The sequence below is a fragment of the Catharus ustulatus genome, chromosome 9 (assembly GCF_009819885.2).
Source record: "Catharus ustulatus isolate bCatUst1 chromosome 9, bCatUst1.pri.v2, whole genome shotgun sequence".
In the NCBI taxonomy this organism is placed as follows: domain Eukaryota; kingdom Metazoa; phylum Chordata; class Aves; order Passeriformes; family Turdidae; genus Catharus; species Catharus ustulatus.
In genome coordinates this window covers 19,384,559-19,401,738 of record NC_046229.1, presented here as the reverse complement: position 1 = coordinate 19,401,738, position 17,180 = coordinate 19,384,559, and the positions used below count along the sequence as shown (strand labels likewise).

The following is a 17,180-nucleotide window of genomic DNA, read 5'->3' as shown; positions in this document are numbered from 1 at the left end:
GAGCACCTGATAAACTTCTCTGTCAGCTGTTGCTGAATCTTCTTTTCTCTCTGTCATTTAAGTAGTTATACACTTAATTTTTCTTGAGATTTGAACACAGAAGTGTAAAAATCCAAAGTTCTCATTTACAAGATGAGACTAGAGACACTGAACTGTGTTGGTTCTGTGTGTGTGTTGAATAGTTGGGTTTTATCAGTCAAGAAACAGTTTCATTACCTTTTCTTCTAATGGCCACTATTCTGTATATATAAAAAGCTAGTGCAGTAATTTCACGACTCTAAGGTGCACCTTTTTGACTAAAATTTTCCCTCGAACCCAGAAGTGCGCCTTATAGTCCGGTGCGCCTTATCTGTTGTACAAAGTTGTGAAATTTGCCAAACCGGAAGTGTGAGCCGTGAGCCGTGGGAGGAGCTGGCAGTGCCGCGGCAGCTGGGTGGAGGCGGGCCCAGGGGCCCGCGGCACCTCCCCTGTCGGGTGGAGGCGGGCCTGGGGGCCCATGGCTGCCGGGTGAAGGCGGGCCAGGGAGCCCACGGCACCCCCCTCTTGGGTCCAGGCAATCCCGGGGGCCAATGGCTACCGGGTGAAGGCGGGCCAGGGAGCCTGTGGTACCCCTCCTCTCGGGTCCAGGCAGTCCCGGGGGCCCATGGCTGCCGGGTTGAGGCGGGGCCCTGACCAACACCTGCGCGGGGGGAGCTGGGGGCAGAGCCTCGCTGCAAAAAAAAAGTGCGCCTTATAGTCCAGTGCGCCTTATCTGATCTACAAAGTTGTGAATTTTGCCGGCTCCGGGGGGGTGCGCCTTATAGTCCGGTGTGCCTTATGGTCGTGAAATTACTGTATTTGTTGCAAAGCAGAAGACTTCTTTTATGCTTAAACTCTCCACAAAACCAAAGATAAAAACCCCAAACCAACTAACCAAACAAAAACGATTAAACAGTTGTCAAGTAGATCATAAATACAATGGTGAAATATTACTGTTTAGGAACCAAATGCAAGTAATATCTGTTATAATTTGATTTGTGTCTTCTTTTAGCCCTTACTTTATGATTAATAGAGAGGAATTATGGCTTGATAGATAATGCTAAATATCTGCTATTTTTCTTCAAAAATCTTTAGAAATCTATTAAAAAAAGCTCAGTGCTAGCATAATGATTGATACAAAAACTGCAAAGGATGAATAGTTTTCAATGGCTTTGCTCCTAATGTTTCTAGTCTGTTTAAAATTATGTTAGTTTCAGGAGCTCTAACAGAATAAAATTGTTACATAATTCTATATGGCACTCTAACAAAAAGAAAGTTTAAAAAAATTATTATCCTTCGTATTTTCATAGTACCATCTGTGGTTCTATGCATCTAGTATATAAAAACGTAAAGAATGTAAATAACTTGTATTAATAAAAATTTTAGGTTTACTGATTTTTTAACAGAAGTTGTATGTATTGTAGCAGTCTTAATTAGTAATAATAGGCAGTCACTTTTGCACTTAGTACTTTTTTAATTTTCCGTTAAATTTCACTGTGAAAGTAGGTGTAGTAGAAAAATAAAATGGCATGAGTGCTACCAAGTAACAACCATTATAAAAATATAGGTTATAATATGGAAGAAAATTGTAAGGTACTACTTTTCATAAGACTATTGGCCCAGACAGAGTGTTCACAGCTCTACCTGTACAGGTAACTTAGCAAATTGTGTAATTTAGCCATGCAACATGTGTTAATCTTAATGAGAGCTGCATGGTGATTCTCATGCATGGTGTAATATTTGTCCCACAGGGGCTTATTTACTGAAAACTCCATTGTGCATGGAGCCAGTTTTAGGCTTTTTTTTCCCTTGGAATTAGTCTGAGGATCATACACTTGATGCATTACGAGAGTGAGCAATAATAAAAGGGCACAACTGCTAGCTGAGATAATAGATAAAATTGCAGTAAAGCAGTAATCTGGATTTAAAATGGAAAATATATGGCTATGATGTGTGCCCGTTTGTGCTTCTGAACAATGACTGATCATCTGTTCATACTGCAGATAAAGCTCCCTAATTGTAAAATATTTGTCTTGCATACGGTAGAACAGTAAAAAAAAATGGCACCTTATGCTGCCTGCATTTTCCTTCTGCCCTGTCATATAGTTTTGTAACTATGTTTGGCTCATTCTCAAAGTGAATTGTAATCCAGCCTGAGAAAATGTGAATTCTGACAATTAAATGTTTAAGTGGAAAAAAGGAAATGTCCGTTTGTATTTGTGATGTAGAATGTGTATACTGGGATGTAGTTACCATGGTAACTGTTGCATCTAGAGAATAACATGGTGTAAATCTCACTGTTATAAATGACGAGTGTCAAGCTCAGGTTACACCTGCTACTGCACAGGTCAAGATTATATTAATGTCTTTATCTGTCTCCTTTGCCCAAGTACTTCAGAATCAGGAAACATCCATTTTTTGAACACAAGTTCAGTGAAAATATACTGAGGTTGCAGTGACAATACATATAAGCATGAGGTATATGGCTGTCAGTCCCAAAATGAACTAAAATCCCTGGTTACTCAAGTACAAGTTTGCAAGCTTGTAGTAAAAAAGATGTGAGGTCTATTACCTTATCTGGTGTAGTATTAGTAAGAAACTCTATGTTCTTTATGTTTTTGGATAGAGCTTATTGAGTCTAAAGGTTCTCTTCTATTTCTGTTTAATCATTCTGAATGGTGCAGCACAGGCCAAATAGAAAATGTATTATTTTAATCTCTGCATACTGGATATAAACACTAGATCATTTAGTACTGTGGTTCTTGTGCCAGCTACAGTTCTGGTGATTTGTTCCTCTTTGCAGATACATTCTGACTGCTGCTGCAGCAGAAAGAAATTGGAAAAGGAAATTTGATATGTGTTCTTCTAAAAGTGAGGTTTTATGAGCTTACCTGCTGCTCACCTAGGGACATCTCAGCAGAGTACCTGTGCTGGAAGGAGTGCTCTGGTGAGGAGTGCTGAACCTCTCTTCTCCCCCAGCCCACCAGAGTCAAAGGAGGAAATGAACCCTGAGGGATTGCCATGGAACGAAAACTGTGCCCTTGGGTTGAGGGTTCCTTTTTGAGTTGCGAATGGACAGCTCTGCTCAGTCTGTAGTGTAGCTGTGAGGAGAAGGTGGTTCTCATGGGGCTGCCACTCCTGCAGCTCCATGGCCTTGAGGTACCAGGCTGGGCATCATCACAGGCACGGGTACATGAGCTGCATCTGCAAGAGGAGAGTTATTCTGGCGAGCTAAGGCAGCAGGACAAATAGAAAAAACTCTTTATTTGTCAGTATTAATTTTAATACATCCTTAGGTAATTTTATCTTTTAAGTCACGTTGAAATCCATGATAATAATAAATAAAATTTCAGGCTTGTCTGAAAGGGGTGGTGTAGCTTTCTACAATAGTTCAGGAGGTGAACCTGAGGACTTCTGAGTCCTCTGGCCAATGCTGAAAGATTTGCTAATATTTTGGCAAGTAATATAAACTTCTCCACAGCTTGTTTTACAGATGTTAAAACATTTTTTATTTTTTAGGCATTTGTATGAATATTGCTGAGTCTGTTAAGTGGTGAGATTCATGAAACATTGTGATTTGGACTCTGGAGTGTCCTAGATCCATGGGATATCTTGGGACTAGAATAATGGAGGTTTAAAAAGTCTTTAATAAGCTTTTACGCCCTAGTTTTGTAAGCACTCACCTACTTCCATAAAAATTTGAAGTATTACAACTTTAGCTCTTAAATTGTGGAGGGAAGATCAAGGTTTCATAACTAGCACATGTCTGTGGAAAAAACACTTAATGTAACATCCTATGCTATCCCCTGCAATTAAATGGAGTTAATTGGGTGATCATGTAATTTGACAACTTCAAGAATATTACTGTGCATGCAATTTGCTTTATTTTGCATTAAAATGTGTGCAGAATATTATTTTCTTCTTTAAATATTCAACTGCCCCATATTAATGTAAACCAGCCTACAGATAAATATCCATGGAAACAAGTGGGAAAGTGTGAAACTAATAAAACCAGTTCCTAAATGTTCCTGATTTCATTGCCTGTATTTTACTGTGTGTGCACTAGTAAAATGTGGCAACAATTCAGTGTATACTGATATGTTTCACACTAAAATGAATCCCAGCTAGATTCGAATGTCTATGTCAGTAGCTGTTTGGTATCTCATTGCCTTGGTGAAGGATGTTTAACTGTAAACCTTACTGATAAACTTACTTCTAGAGCCTATTAAGCGTGGAACCAAGCATTATATTATAAGAATATAAAATATTTAGTTATCAAGTCAAAACATATATTTCTAAAAGGCTAAATTGTCCTTCTATTTGTCCTTCTGAAATGTGTCCTTCTGTGTGTATCTTGGATATACAAAGTATGTATGTTTTAGTAGTCTCATTTTGTAGGATTGGATGAAGTTTTTCACATTTTAACACTGAGATTAAACTTTCAATCTATTTACTGTTTTATTTAATACATTGTCATAGTCCAAAAATGATTTTAAGCAGTCATGGAATAGAAGAATGGCTTGTCTTGGAAGGGAGCTTAAGATCATCTAGTTCCAACTCCCCTGCCTTGGGGCAGTCCAACCTTCCACTAGACCAGGTTGCTCAAAGACCCCTCCAACCTGGCCTTGAACACTGCCAGGGATCATGGAATCATTGAGGTTCAAAGAGATCTCCAAGATCATCCAAGTCCAACCTTTGATCAAACAACACCTAGTCAATTAAACCATAGCTCTAAGTGCCACATTAATTGAAATTAGTGATTTTATTTATTTTAAATTGTATAAAATTAGTGGTAAAAATTCAGTATATTGGTTCTAGCCTATTTTAATGGTTTAAAATGTTTTAGACTCATTTAAGTCATGCTTACTATGTCATAAAATTATTTTCATCTGATTAGAAAAATACATTTCTCTGCATCACCTGCTACTCTTTGCTGAATGTCACATCTTTTCATCAAAACATGCCAATATAAGAGTGGTGTTGTGAAGAAAAGAGACAGAATTTTATTACATGAGGCTAATAATAAGCTTTTCCCTATCTGCATTCTCAAAAGCAGCTCAAATGAGTTGGCTAAAAGTTTCCAAAAAGTTTAAAATGGAATCAGTTGCTCAGCAATTGAAACCGCTGTAATTTGCTCATACAGGACACGTTGTGGAACCCGAGTACAAACTCAGTGTTACGCATTATTTTTATGTATTTTGGAACTAGACTCTTTGTTGAATGTTTTGGAACATGAACCGACCCCTTTGCAGTGAAAGGATGCTTTATTTACAACAGAGAATACAACAAACTGTTAGATTTCATAGTGTAGAGAGCATTGAGCAAGGGCACTCACCCCTCTGCACAGTGGAGTGATGCCAGTAGAAGTATAATATGTTATAAATGTGAGAATCAAGAGAGAATTTTTTTCAGTTGTTGGAGCTTAGCAGAATAGATTAGCTGTTTTGGTTTAGTCGAATTGGATCTCACTTGAAGACTAAATCTCCATGTTTTGTAGGCTGGGAATATCCTGTTGGAGACCCTGATGGACATGAGGCGTAGGAAGTGGACAGAATCAATGTGGGTTTAATTTGAATGGGCCCTAGACAGGGAAGTAATGATAATTGTGTCGTATTTGATAAAAAATTGAAGAATAAATGCCTAATGTTATTAATGTCTATTATTAATCTGTCTAATCTCTTTTGAATGTGTATGAGAGAGAGCCAGAAGAATAGGCAGACATGAGGAAGATGACTGAGGCTTTTCACTGAGACACTCTGCTTTAAAATTCATCATTTGGTCTAATTTTCCTGAAAAGGTCTTGGTTAAAAAACCCTGCAATACAAAGGAAAAACTACATCCAAACAAGAAAGAAATCATGTTTCTGAAGGAAAAGTGTGAAGAGGAGCATTAGTATTAAATTTTACCTGCATCCTGAACATAGTCTGAAGAGATTAGAAGCAGAAAGGACAGTTGCATGTAATGTGCCACTGAACAGTTGCTTGCTAGTTACTCATCTCTGGCTACCAAAGGATTTATACAGAGGAATTCAGTGATATTTAATTAAGTGACTTGCAGTGTAGGGAAACTTCACCATGAGGTGAGTAAAAATCCTTAGAAACGCATTAAAGCAGTTTGCTATTTTCACACAGTTACCCTGCCAGCCTTAATATGCAAAACTGCCACTGAATTCCAGATGGCAAGATACTGCCACACAAGCTGGCTGTGCTGCATAAAGACAGTTTTACCCTGTTTGCAAATAGGCAGAATTAAAGTTGACCATTCAGCCTGAACTCCTAGGATTTTCTGCCTGAGTGCTTGGTTTCTGAAGCTTAGCACTGCACTACAGTAGTGTGGAACTTCAGTGTAACATTTATTTGATGGGTATGACTATTCAATAATACATATAAAAATAGTTATGTTAGCAATAAAGTAAATTTGGTGGTAAATTTGTTAAGCATATGCATATTCAGAGTGTTCAATATACACATTAAATATGCAAGTTATATAATTTTTTACTGAATAGCCTTCTTAAACAGCTACACGAGACTAATGAAAATTTGGTATAATTCAAGCACTTATGAATGTAACAAAGCAGACATTTTAGAAATATCATTGCATTTTGATTATCATAGTCTAGTTTCATAGTACAATATGAGCTTTTCAGCCTGTGAAACCCATTAATAACCACATTAAACTTTCCCATATTGTATGAATTGTCAGGTTTAAATGATTCTTTCTTTAAAACAATTATCTGTCTCTTGCTTCATGCAGTTTGTTAAACTGCTGTGTCAATTTACAAAGACTGGGGGAGTTTGACACAGAAATTTTAGAGAGGGAAGGAACTAATCATTGGTTTACCTAGCATGAGTGCTCAAGTGCACATGAAGAAAATGAACATTGATTCAAAATATAAATGAAAAATTCTAATCATGAGTGGAATTACCAAAGTTTAACTTGAAAACCCTTTGCTTCTTGAGTTCTAAGGAAAGTAAAATCTATTGGTAAGCTTCTAAATAGTTTAAATATGATATTTATTAAGACAAATGACAGTGTATGTATTTTAGAGGACTAGTTAGTACTTAGGGAGCATAGCTCTGCATTGAAATAGGTGGGAAACAGTGTGATCTGCTGGAGTTCTTTGAGATGCTGCATTGATGGTGTTTGTGGTATGACTGAGAATCACCATGCAATGCGCTCTTGAATTCTTTTGTCTGCTACAATTATATACTGCTTGGGTTAAACATTTTTCCCCTAATGCTTGAAGTAAAAATGCTTGCCTGTGCTCTTCCATGCTTCTAATGTTTAGTAGCCTCTGAGGCTGTAAGTCTGTTGTTTTTCCTTTTGTAGATCATACAAGATTGAGATTACTCAATTCCTTTCCCTACAATTTATATAAGTGCAGAGGAGAGTGAAGTCTAACTTGGGGAATGCAGAATATTTCTGCCTTCACCTCTTACTTGTATACCTGAGTAAACAACTGATTTAATGCAAATCTGAAAAACTGTGTGGCATTACAACCAGGTTAGCAACCCATTGCATTGGGTGCTGTAGAAATGCACAACACTAGGCAGAGATTGTTCCAAAGTCTTTTTAGTACAGATTGGGCCAGATCATCACCATTATGCAGGTGAATGAATAATTGGGACATAGGGAAAATAGTCTAACTTTCAGGTATGTCTGCAGCTTTTGGAAACCCAGTTAAAAAGGGGACAGCAAACTAAGTAAGATAGTTAAGAAATGGAAACAAAGTCCTATAAAAATTTTCTAAGAGGAGGCATCTAAAGCATGGGTTACCAATGAAAATATAGCACTGAAAACTAAGCGTGGTTCCTAAAAAAATGTTTCAAACCCACCTGAAGTTTGTCACCGGCTCTAAAATTAAAGCTACAATTGATTTTTCCAGAATCATGCAGGTTGTCTCTTGAAGAAGCAAAACCCCTCTACTGGCACTGTAATCCTTTGCATTACTTGCAGAGGTATTTTTCTACTAGTAAGAATAATTTGTTTGCAGGAAAATTTTTTGGCATTGCAGAGATATTCTGCCATCTGGCTGACTTTGTATTCCTATTCTGTTACTGGTAGTCTGGCTCTGACTTCTCTGTAAAATTTACAGTAGTGACAAATCTGACTTCAGAGATTTTTAAGACAAAAAAGACCCATAGAAGGACCAAACCCTCCAAATACAACATCCCTCACAAACGCACAGGTCATGTCATTTGGAATCCTCTATAATGTTGTGAATTTGCTATGATATATCAACTATGTGACAGTACTAGCAGAAGCTTCCATCATGTCAGTCATAGTAAAATTTAAGGAGGGTATGTAACATGTTTAACCTGTTGATGGTGTTGCTTTTCAGGTTTTCAAAGCCATGAATATTCCTCAGATCAGAAATCCTTCTTTACCTCCTCTAGAAGATATGCCTGAAGCATATCAGGTGAAGATAGCTCTTCTTGGTGCAGGACCTGCAAGTTTAAGTTGTGCTTCTTTTTTGGCTCGACTGGGCTATTCAAACATCACCATATTTGAAAAGCAGGAGTACCTTGGAGGCTTAAGGTAATAAAACAATGATAGCAAAGCACTGTTTACAATTGTTGTAGAAAGCATAGAGAAAACTGTTGTACATGCATAGTTTATTTGTGATCCCTTGACTTTTAGCAAAGGAAGAGAACAGAAGATTTCAGATCTGTAAAAGTAACTTTTTATTTAAATAATGGATCATCCATGCTAAAAGAGGTACAGTTACAGGCAAGTTTTAACTGAAAATCTGGTGGCTATCTCCTATATTCTCTTCATATGACCTGTTAAATTCCAGGGTGCAATTGTTATTATCAAATAACATATTAACAAATTGTGTCAGGAACCATTTTCCCTTATCCAAAACTTTTAAAACAAGATGAAGTACCTGTAGCCCTCGTGAAAGAATATTTAAGATGCTTTAGTCAGATGTTAATTTCATGGAGAGTTTTAGGTTTAAAATGCTTTCCTGGACTACCTTGTGCAAATAAAGGTGACAGATGCAATCATGGATGCAACTTTAGCAGACCATACCATATGGGTGAAACAAACCCCCTGTAATTCTCAACCTTCAAAAAGTTACAAATACATAAAGGAAGGTATGTTTGCAGTTTTTCTCTATGGTAAATCCTTGGCTAATATTTGCATGTTGTCAGTCCTCTATACTAGAAAATTAGTTTTTACCACTGCAGGAATGGCTGTGATCAAATCTATCCTGTGTATAAGGTAATTCGGACACTGACTAATGGATACCAAGCCATTAAAAATCAAAATTAAATTCTATAATGTAAGATGTTCAAGAGTACAAGATGCGCTCACACAATGTTTTTAAAAATTAAAATGTAATGAAACAGGGATAAAAAGAAGGGTGATGCACTTAAATTTCTTGATGCAGCATCACTGAGATCAATAGAGTTGACACAGTTAATGAATTTGGTCCAGAATATCATAAAGTCAAATAGTTATTCAGTGGTCTGCAAGACAGAGAATCAGTTCTGGAGAAGTTGAACTGATTACTTGCATTTTTCCCAGTGAGGTTTAGAATTATTCTACCTAATTACCAAGGTGTTAATCCATAGGCATTTAACTGTGAAGCTGTTTTACTTGAATGAGTTACCATAGAGGACTGCAAATTTAGTATGTGAAATACCTATTTACCTGTTCAGTAGCACATGTTATCATAAACACCAGATTAAAATCAGTTATCTTGCTGTAAAGTAGTCAGAATTAATAAAGGCTTTTTAACAAAAAGGCTCTTTTTGGAAACAGGTTGGACTTGGCAGTACAATGCAGGACTTCTTGCAGCTGCTTCAGTGCTGTAGTACAATGATACAGTTGCTTAGTATGTGCTTGTGTATTTGAAGCAGTGTGGTCTTAAGTTCTTTGTGGTTTAAATGGATTTTAAAATAATAACCTGTTGTTTCTCCTAATGCAAAAATCCTTACAATGAGTTTTGCCTGTTCTGTTAGTATTCTTAATGGTTGAGGAGTGTATTTTAAAATGTATTTCTTTCTTTTTGAGTCTTAGCATGTATCAATCAAGGTTAAATTTTACTTCCATTTCACTGTAGAAATGCCTATGTGTGGTTTAAGGGCAACAATTCCTTCAGTCCTTATTTTTATCTTGAAACAGAAGGGGGCCTGGCCTGTGGCAACAGCCATCCATTATTGCCTTTCTAAATATTTGCAGCACATCTTTTAACAAATTCAGGTTATTGATGGGTGTGTTTTCAAGGCTTCATAAACTATTGCAAAGACCAAATCAATTTTTTATTTGGAATCAATTGTTTATAATGGCAGTGTTTTTTGCCTTCTTAAAGTTTTTTTCAGTTGTTTTTAATTAGGATGTTTATTGCATCATAGCTAATTTTCATAATATTGAGACAATAGAATGGTGTCTAGTGATTGCAATTCCTGTGGTGGGATATTTAAATACAGCATAAACCCGTGCTTCTCTGAACGTGTCTGGATTCTTCATTTTTATGGGGAGGTTTTCCTACATTTCACCAGTTGTGTAAAATCTATGCTTTAAAGTAGAGTAGGCATGAGCACACCATGCTCTTGCTTAGAGAACATGAACAAACTTTATTACTTTTGCTCCTGTCTGTGCCACCGCTTTACAATGTACCAAAATACTTCTTTTACTAAGGCAAAGAGTTGTCCCTTGAGCAACAGCAATTTGAGGTTGCTGAGAAGCACCAAGCTCCGGTCCAAGCACCTCTGACTTGGGTCAGATTTGAGGTTGATGTGAATTTGTGGGGCATTTCATATCCACTGCATCCCTCCTTCATCCCTGCCCCATTTCCTGTTCCTGGCTCTCCATTGCAGTCAGAGCCCATCTGCTGCTGCTGAAAGAAATTGCATCAGAATTATTGATGTATAGCTGACTTTCATAAAGAAGCCTCTTTTTTTAGTTAATGTGCATGCATGTGGGTATAAAACATAAAACTATGCAACGTAAAACTAAGTAAGTGTTTAATAGGAGCAAAAAAACTGTTTACAAATTCTGACAGTGATGTAACACAACCAGCACTGTTCTGGGACATGTGGTGGAAATGACTGGCCTCCAACAAATACGTAGGTGGCCCGGAAAATAGAACTTTCCTTTTTTTGATTAGATTTCTTTATTGAATCTCTGTTGCAGAATCATATTGATACATTAGTTTCTGCCTCAGACACCTTTATTTAGCACGACCTATGAAAGTTGTATTGACACATTCATTATATCTGATATTTACAGCACTTCTCATTGCAGACTGGTCAAGAAAGGTGGAAAAAGGGCAGTATTAGAAACGAGGAAGAGCACCAGTTTCTTATCAATATAATGAAAGTTGATGGAACTTAAAAGAAAAGTCTTCTGGCCTGTCAAAGTTGGATGCTAAAGATGGTGTGGTCAATATCAATATGTAAAATAAGCTACAGTGAATGTCTGTGCCTGTGCTTTGTTATGGATATTACAGATTCATTAATTTGGAAACAGATTAGACTGTTTGAAGCTTAGAAGTATCTGGGGAGAAGTCTTTGCTTTTCTGCATATTTAGGTTTTTATCTTCATTGAACAAAAGTATCTAAAATATAACTTCATTGTGTTTATCTGCAATGTGTTTTACAGAAGGAATTTTGAACTGGCATATAGAGATGTCATTTCACTGGAGAGAAATATATATTTATTGGCTCTGTATCAGTAAATATAAACAGATTCTATACTGGCAATGCAGTTTTCCCTTCTGTGATTCTGGGAGCTTGAACATGTCATTCCTAATCTTCCCCAGGAGGAAAAGATACCAGTTAATAAACATTAAGTGAAAAATCAGACATGAAATCAACAGCTGATAAAGTGTTTGTCCACCCTGAAAAATCATTAAAAATTTATGAAGTAGAAATGGAGGTACAGTTTTAAATACCATAGTTCAAAATAGTGTATTAAAAAAATTGTATGGGAAATTTGATACTCTACTACATAACTTAATGAAAGATTGCTATGTCACCTTGCTTTCAGTAACCATGAGGTCTTTTTCTTAAATGGATATCTTAAGTTTAGTGTTACGTGTTCTGATGAACAAAAGCAATGGAGCTGAAGTCCTTTAGAACTCAAACATAACGTGTGTTAAATAGTCACCTACAAGAGTGGGCAGTGTTGGCCTCAGGGTACTGCCTTCCTGGCCTGTATTTTTAGCATTGGATGAATAATGCTTTTTTGTTACTCTAACAATTAAAAAAAGTCAAGAGTCACATTTCAGCACATTTCCATTCATGTATGTCAAAATTAAGTAAGGTATATTAGAAGTATTTTAGCTAATAATATTAATAGCAAATAATAATTATTTTTCCTAAGAGTTACAAGCATTTTTATTTGTTCTAGTATGTCTGAAATCCCCCAGTTTCGTTTGCCGTATGATGTTGTGAATTTTGAAGCCAAGCTTATGAAGGATCTTGGAGTGAAGGTAATGAAAAATATATCCTGCCTATGTATAGCACAAAGAAAAAAAAGAACAAGAACTCTGCCAAAGATTAACAGCAAAATGTCATGCACATTAGTAAAGAACGATTAAAAGCTATGCTAGACAGAGGCAGGAAGATGCTTCCTCTTGCTCAGGGCATTTGTCTGTCTCCTGTCTGAATGCCACTAGTTTGGAAAAGGGCAATCAATAGCTCTCATCTGGCATGCCTGCATGTGATTAATTGTCTGTAAGAAACAAATTCCTAAATTGCTTTAGGGGTTCAATGTAGCTATTGGAATGATTTGATTTTTTTTAATCAAGTTTTTTCCATGCAAGTTTGGCACTACTTAAACCATTCATATTTGATACTTCTTTTTTTCCTTCTGCCTGAATTTTTTTTCTTAATGGTTTATCATACAGTCTTGCATCCAAGTTAATTTTATAATAAAATGCATCAAATTAAAGTGTTAACATGATCATCTGTAATAAACAATAATAGTCTATTCAACTCCTTGGAAAGCAATAGTTATGCATTATTCTGTTAAATAAATGTGTGTTGTTTATAGATAATGGGAACAGCGATTTATTGTAATTTAGGACTTGAGCTGAAGATCTAGATAGTATTTACGATTGCTGCACATTTTAAAAGAAGGTACAAACTTAGAACCTATCACTGGATATAATTTTTGAGTACCAGGAGGAATACTTTATTTTTGACATGTCACTAAAGCCTTCAGTGAAGCAAGAAATTCTTCTTGGAATCTTTCATTTGAATTCTTTTTGTAAAAACAGTAGACTGTTGTCCCAAGAACTGAGTGAGAATGTTATCCTGCCTCAGTTTTGTAAAAATGCTGGTAAGATGCAAGATAAAGTTTAAAATGCTACAGGTCTGTTTTTCTACTTTAAAGTTCCCTTTGAAAAGACTGACAGAATGGAGGTTTAGTTAGGGATGGTGTTAAACAGAGCACTGAGACACCTTTAGACAAAACTGCTGGGCACAGACTGCTGGGGGTCCTCTGCCAGCCTCAGCTCCCAGGGCTCTGGGTAATGATGGGGTCTCCAGAACGGACTGATGGAGCCACCGCGTCGTCTTGACCTCTGTGCTTCTGGAGTGCAGCAGAGAATCTCATTGTAAATTTGCTTCAAAACTCTGCCATTGCTTGCAGTTGACCCTTTGGCAAGCTGGTTAAATAAGTACCTTAGCTTTATACCTCTGTAAGCTGGAAATATTTTCTGGTGTTTACTTAAAGCATTTCAAATCTGTGGTGGAAGGTGCTGTGTTGTGTAAATGCTCAGTAGTGCTGTTTATTCAAGTAATTCCACTGAAATTAGTAAGAATTAGTCAGCTGAACAAGGATTACAGAGCTAGGCCCTAGAAGTATTATGAATCCTCACATAAAACAGTATTTCCATTTAAATTCCTTCATTGGGTTTTCATAACATATGTACCAACAGGAAAAAAAAATGTAATGACAATTTATGAAATGTCTTTTGTTGCAAGCAGGGATGGAATCTGTATTGTTTTAAGGATTGCAACAGTACATGGCTTTTTTCACCTTTGATAAATTTTATACTACATCTCCAAAGACAAAGAAAGTCAATGTTTTAAGTAGTGTAAATTGTATTTTATTGCTGCCTTTTCCCCCCACCAACCTGGAAAGTATATTAAATGAAATATAGGCAGATTGAATAACAAACAAGATACACAGTGACTTGAAGCTAAACTGTTAAGATCACAAAGTACAGAGCTTATACAACAGCACTGCATTTTTTTTGTAAAGCAAAATCACATGTGATATAAAAACCTGGGGGAAAACATTCAAGTTCAGAGAGTCTAAGATGTGGAGATAAAAACACACATACCTATGTCAAGAAGTATGAAATATCAGAAGAGGAATCACACACACTTTTTGTGCTCAAAGGCCTTGGGGTTAGGAGTGCTGAACAAAAGGTGTGTGTATCTCCAGTTGCATGACCTCTCACAGGGACTGCCATTGTTGGTTGCCTGAGCACACAGAGAACACCATTCCCTGTCTTACACTCCTACAACTCCTCTAGGTGCTCAGCCTGTGCAGTGGCTGCTCAGAGCAGGATTGCTGGTGGAGAATGGCTCTGGAAAAAAGAATCAGCTTTTCCTTCTGCAAGTAAGAAGTAATTGATCAGAAACAAGTATAGATTATAGGTGTTTTGATTGCTGTGAGTTACTTCTTTCAATAATGAACACCAATTACTTCATTGTGGACAGTGTTTCTTGTCTAAATTAGAATTAACAATTGCAAGTCTAAATCAAAACTTAGGTCATTCATATTTTTGAAATCTTTTGTTAGTTTGCCATGCAGGATGTGCTGCTTCATACAATTGAATTTTTTACCAAGCAATTTTGAATTCTTTCAGATAATTTTTAGGAAAGGCCTTGCAGTGGATGGAATGACACTCCATACCCTGAAAGAAGATGGCTATAAAGCAGTCTTTATTGGGATAGGTAAGAAGAACTCACGGTCCCATATTTTGTCATACTGAATGTCTAGGAATAAGCTGAAACCTTGTATCTTTGTTAATAGCATGATGGGAGAAAGCTTTGATTTGATTAATTATGGATGTAAAATATAAGAAAAGTTTTAAAATCAGGAAGCTAAAACTAGTGACCTTAAGAGAGTTATTAAAATGTTCAGATTTATATTACAGGTCTTTAAGTAAGATGTGAATGTAGTTGAATGGGTTGATTTATTGTTTGTTTAGGTAGTCAAAAATGGTAAAATGTGCTTGTAAGTAATTGCCATATTGACCTAGAGGATACACAAGTTTCGTTTTTTCAATTTTTGTGAACAGCTTAATATCCACGCAATTACTGAATCTATATGTAAGCCAGTGATATCATGCTTGGTTGCTTTTTTTCTTTCATCCATATAAAATGTGTAACATCCTTCAGATAGGCTGTAGTGAAATGTACTTATGGAGTGGGTTAACAAAATTAGCTGATTTTGACTTCTACTAGAACTGGCATCATAGGTCTGTCTTCTTATATGCTAGAGAAGTCCTGCACCTCTCTGCTGTTTGAATCATCACTTCTTTGTAATGTTAGATTAGAATTATTATCCATTTACAATTATTTTGATGTACAGCTGGACCCATTGCTGCCATATGATAGGCATGTTGAGCAGGCATTGTCTACAGTTGGTATGAGGCTTAATGCTCTTTATTGATCTAGACGTTGCCTAAGTGAACATAATAGGAAACAAGTTGTCCAACTGTTCCTCATTCCTATTATTGATTACAGAGATGTAATTCTTAGTACAACGACAACTGTTGTTTACCATCTGGTTATGCAGTATAATAAGCTTTGCAGGTCTATTCTGTCGTGTAATGATAGCACAGTGTTGTGATTTATGTAATCCTAAATCCTCACATTGTTAGAGAACTTCCATGTATAGGAATTCTGATGGATCATATTTTCATGTAATTATATACAAGGCAAATGGTGTAACTTAGATTTTTTATTGTTTTCATCTGTGTCTTTCAAACCACATTGTGAAATCTCACCAATGAGGAATTAATTCATAAGCATTTGTTTTCTGTGAGTCTAGCACTTAGGAAAAAAATCTTTTTTTTTAACATCAGCATCATTCCTCTGCATTTCTGACTCAGAAGCTTAGAACAACAGTTTAGTTTAGCATCAGCAAAAATGACCACTGAGCACTTCACATAGAACTAGAATGTTTGGTTTATGTATCTGGGTATATTTTCTGACCTTAATGAAGCTATTGTAATGTAAAATATTTTTGGTTAGAAATATATATATATATATATATATATATATATATACACACAGACAACATTTTGCCATACAGATGCTAAGTTAAGGGACACAGCCAGAATTTTAATAAACAAGAGAAGTTATCTGAAGCATAATTCTCCTGTAAAGCATGTGTTCATTGATTGTACTAGGAAACAGAGGGTATAAATGCTAATGAAGGATTATGTGTACCTACAAAGTTTTGTTGTTGGAAGCTACCTTGCATTCATGATGCCCTTTCTGTGCCCCCTTGTCTGCCTGTCATGTCACTTTTGCAGTGCTGTGTAAGCCACTGGACAGTAATGTGGCCTTGCATGCTGGTAGTGAGAGGGGGAGGACATGCTAAGGGGTTGCATATTTGTGGAGTTAATGATATTAATGCAACAGAGCATTTATAAGCTCTCAGCAACAACCGGCTTCCCATAATGAGTCTGAACTGCGTTTCTTTCTGTGTTCTTTGCCTACTGAGCAAACATATTCAATGAAATACCACGTTTGAACATTACCCTCAATCATAGGGGTAAAATAATTATGGTGCTACTTACATAAAACAGAGGATTTATTTTTTGTTGTAATTTGCTTCTGAATGAATTTGTACCTTGATGGAAAATAAATGTGGTAGTTTTCAATTTTCCCTGTTAGTGGAAAAAAAAAAGTAAATGAGTGTGTAAAAGAAAATGAAATCCCTGATGGGGTGAGAATACAGTGTGAGCGGACTTGTTCACAGCAGTGTGATTTTTGAAGAGCACACCTTTAGTCTTGCAAATGAGATGGAATTCAAGGTTGGGATTGTACAAAAGTCCATGCGTGATTCATGAAACACAAGAGCACTTGTAAATAAGCAGCTACCTGAGGGCAGATGGAGTTGCAAAGAGAACTTTGAAAACTATTTTTCACACAGTTATGCATCAGGGAAAATCGTTGCCTGTG

At 36.5% G+C, this 17,180-nt stretch overlaps 1 protein-coding gene across 2 annotated transcripts in view; it reads left to right on the top strand.

Annotated features, from left to right (window-relative positions):
• Positions 1-17,180, top strand: part of DPYD (dihydropyrimidine dehydrogenase) — a 341,070-nt gene that overhangs the window by 109,290 nt on the left and 214,600 nt on the right. For both annotated transcript variants that reach the window (XM_033067795.1, XM_033067796.1), the window contains exons 6-8: positions 8,360-8,556; positions 12,379-12,460; positions 14,852-14,939. In XM_033067795.1, the coding sequence (XP_032923686.1) occupies positions 8,360-8,556; positions 12,379-12,460; positions 14,852-14,939 (367 nt within the window). The remainder of the gene's footprint in view (positions 1-8,359; positions 8,557-12,378; positions 12,461-14,851; positions 14,940-17,180) is intronic.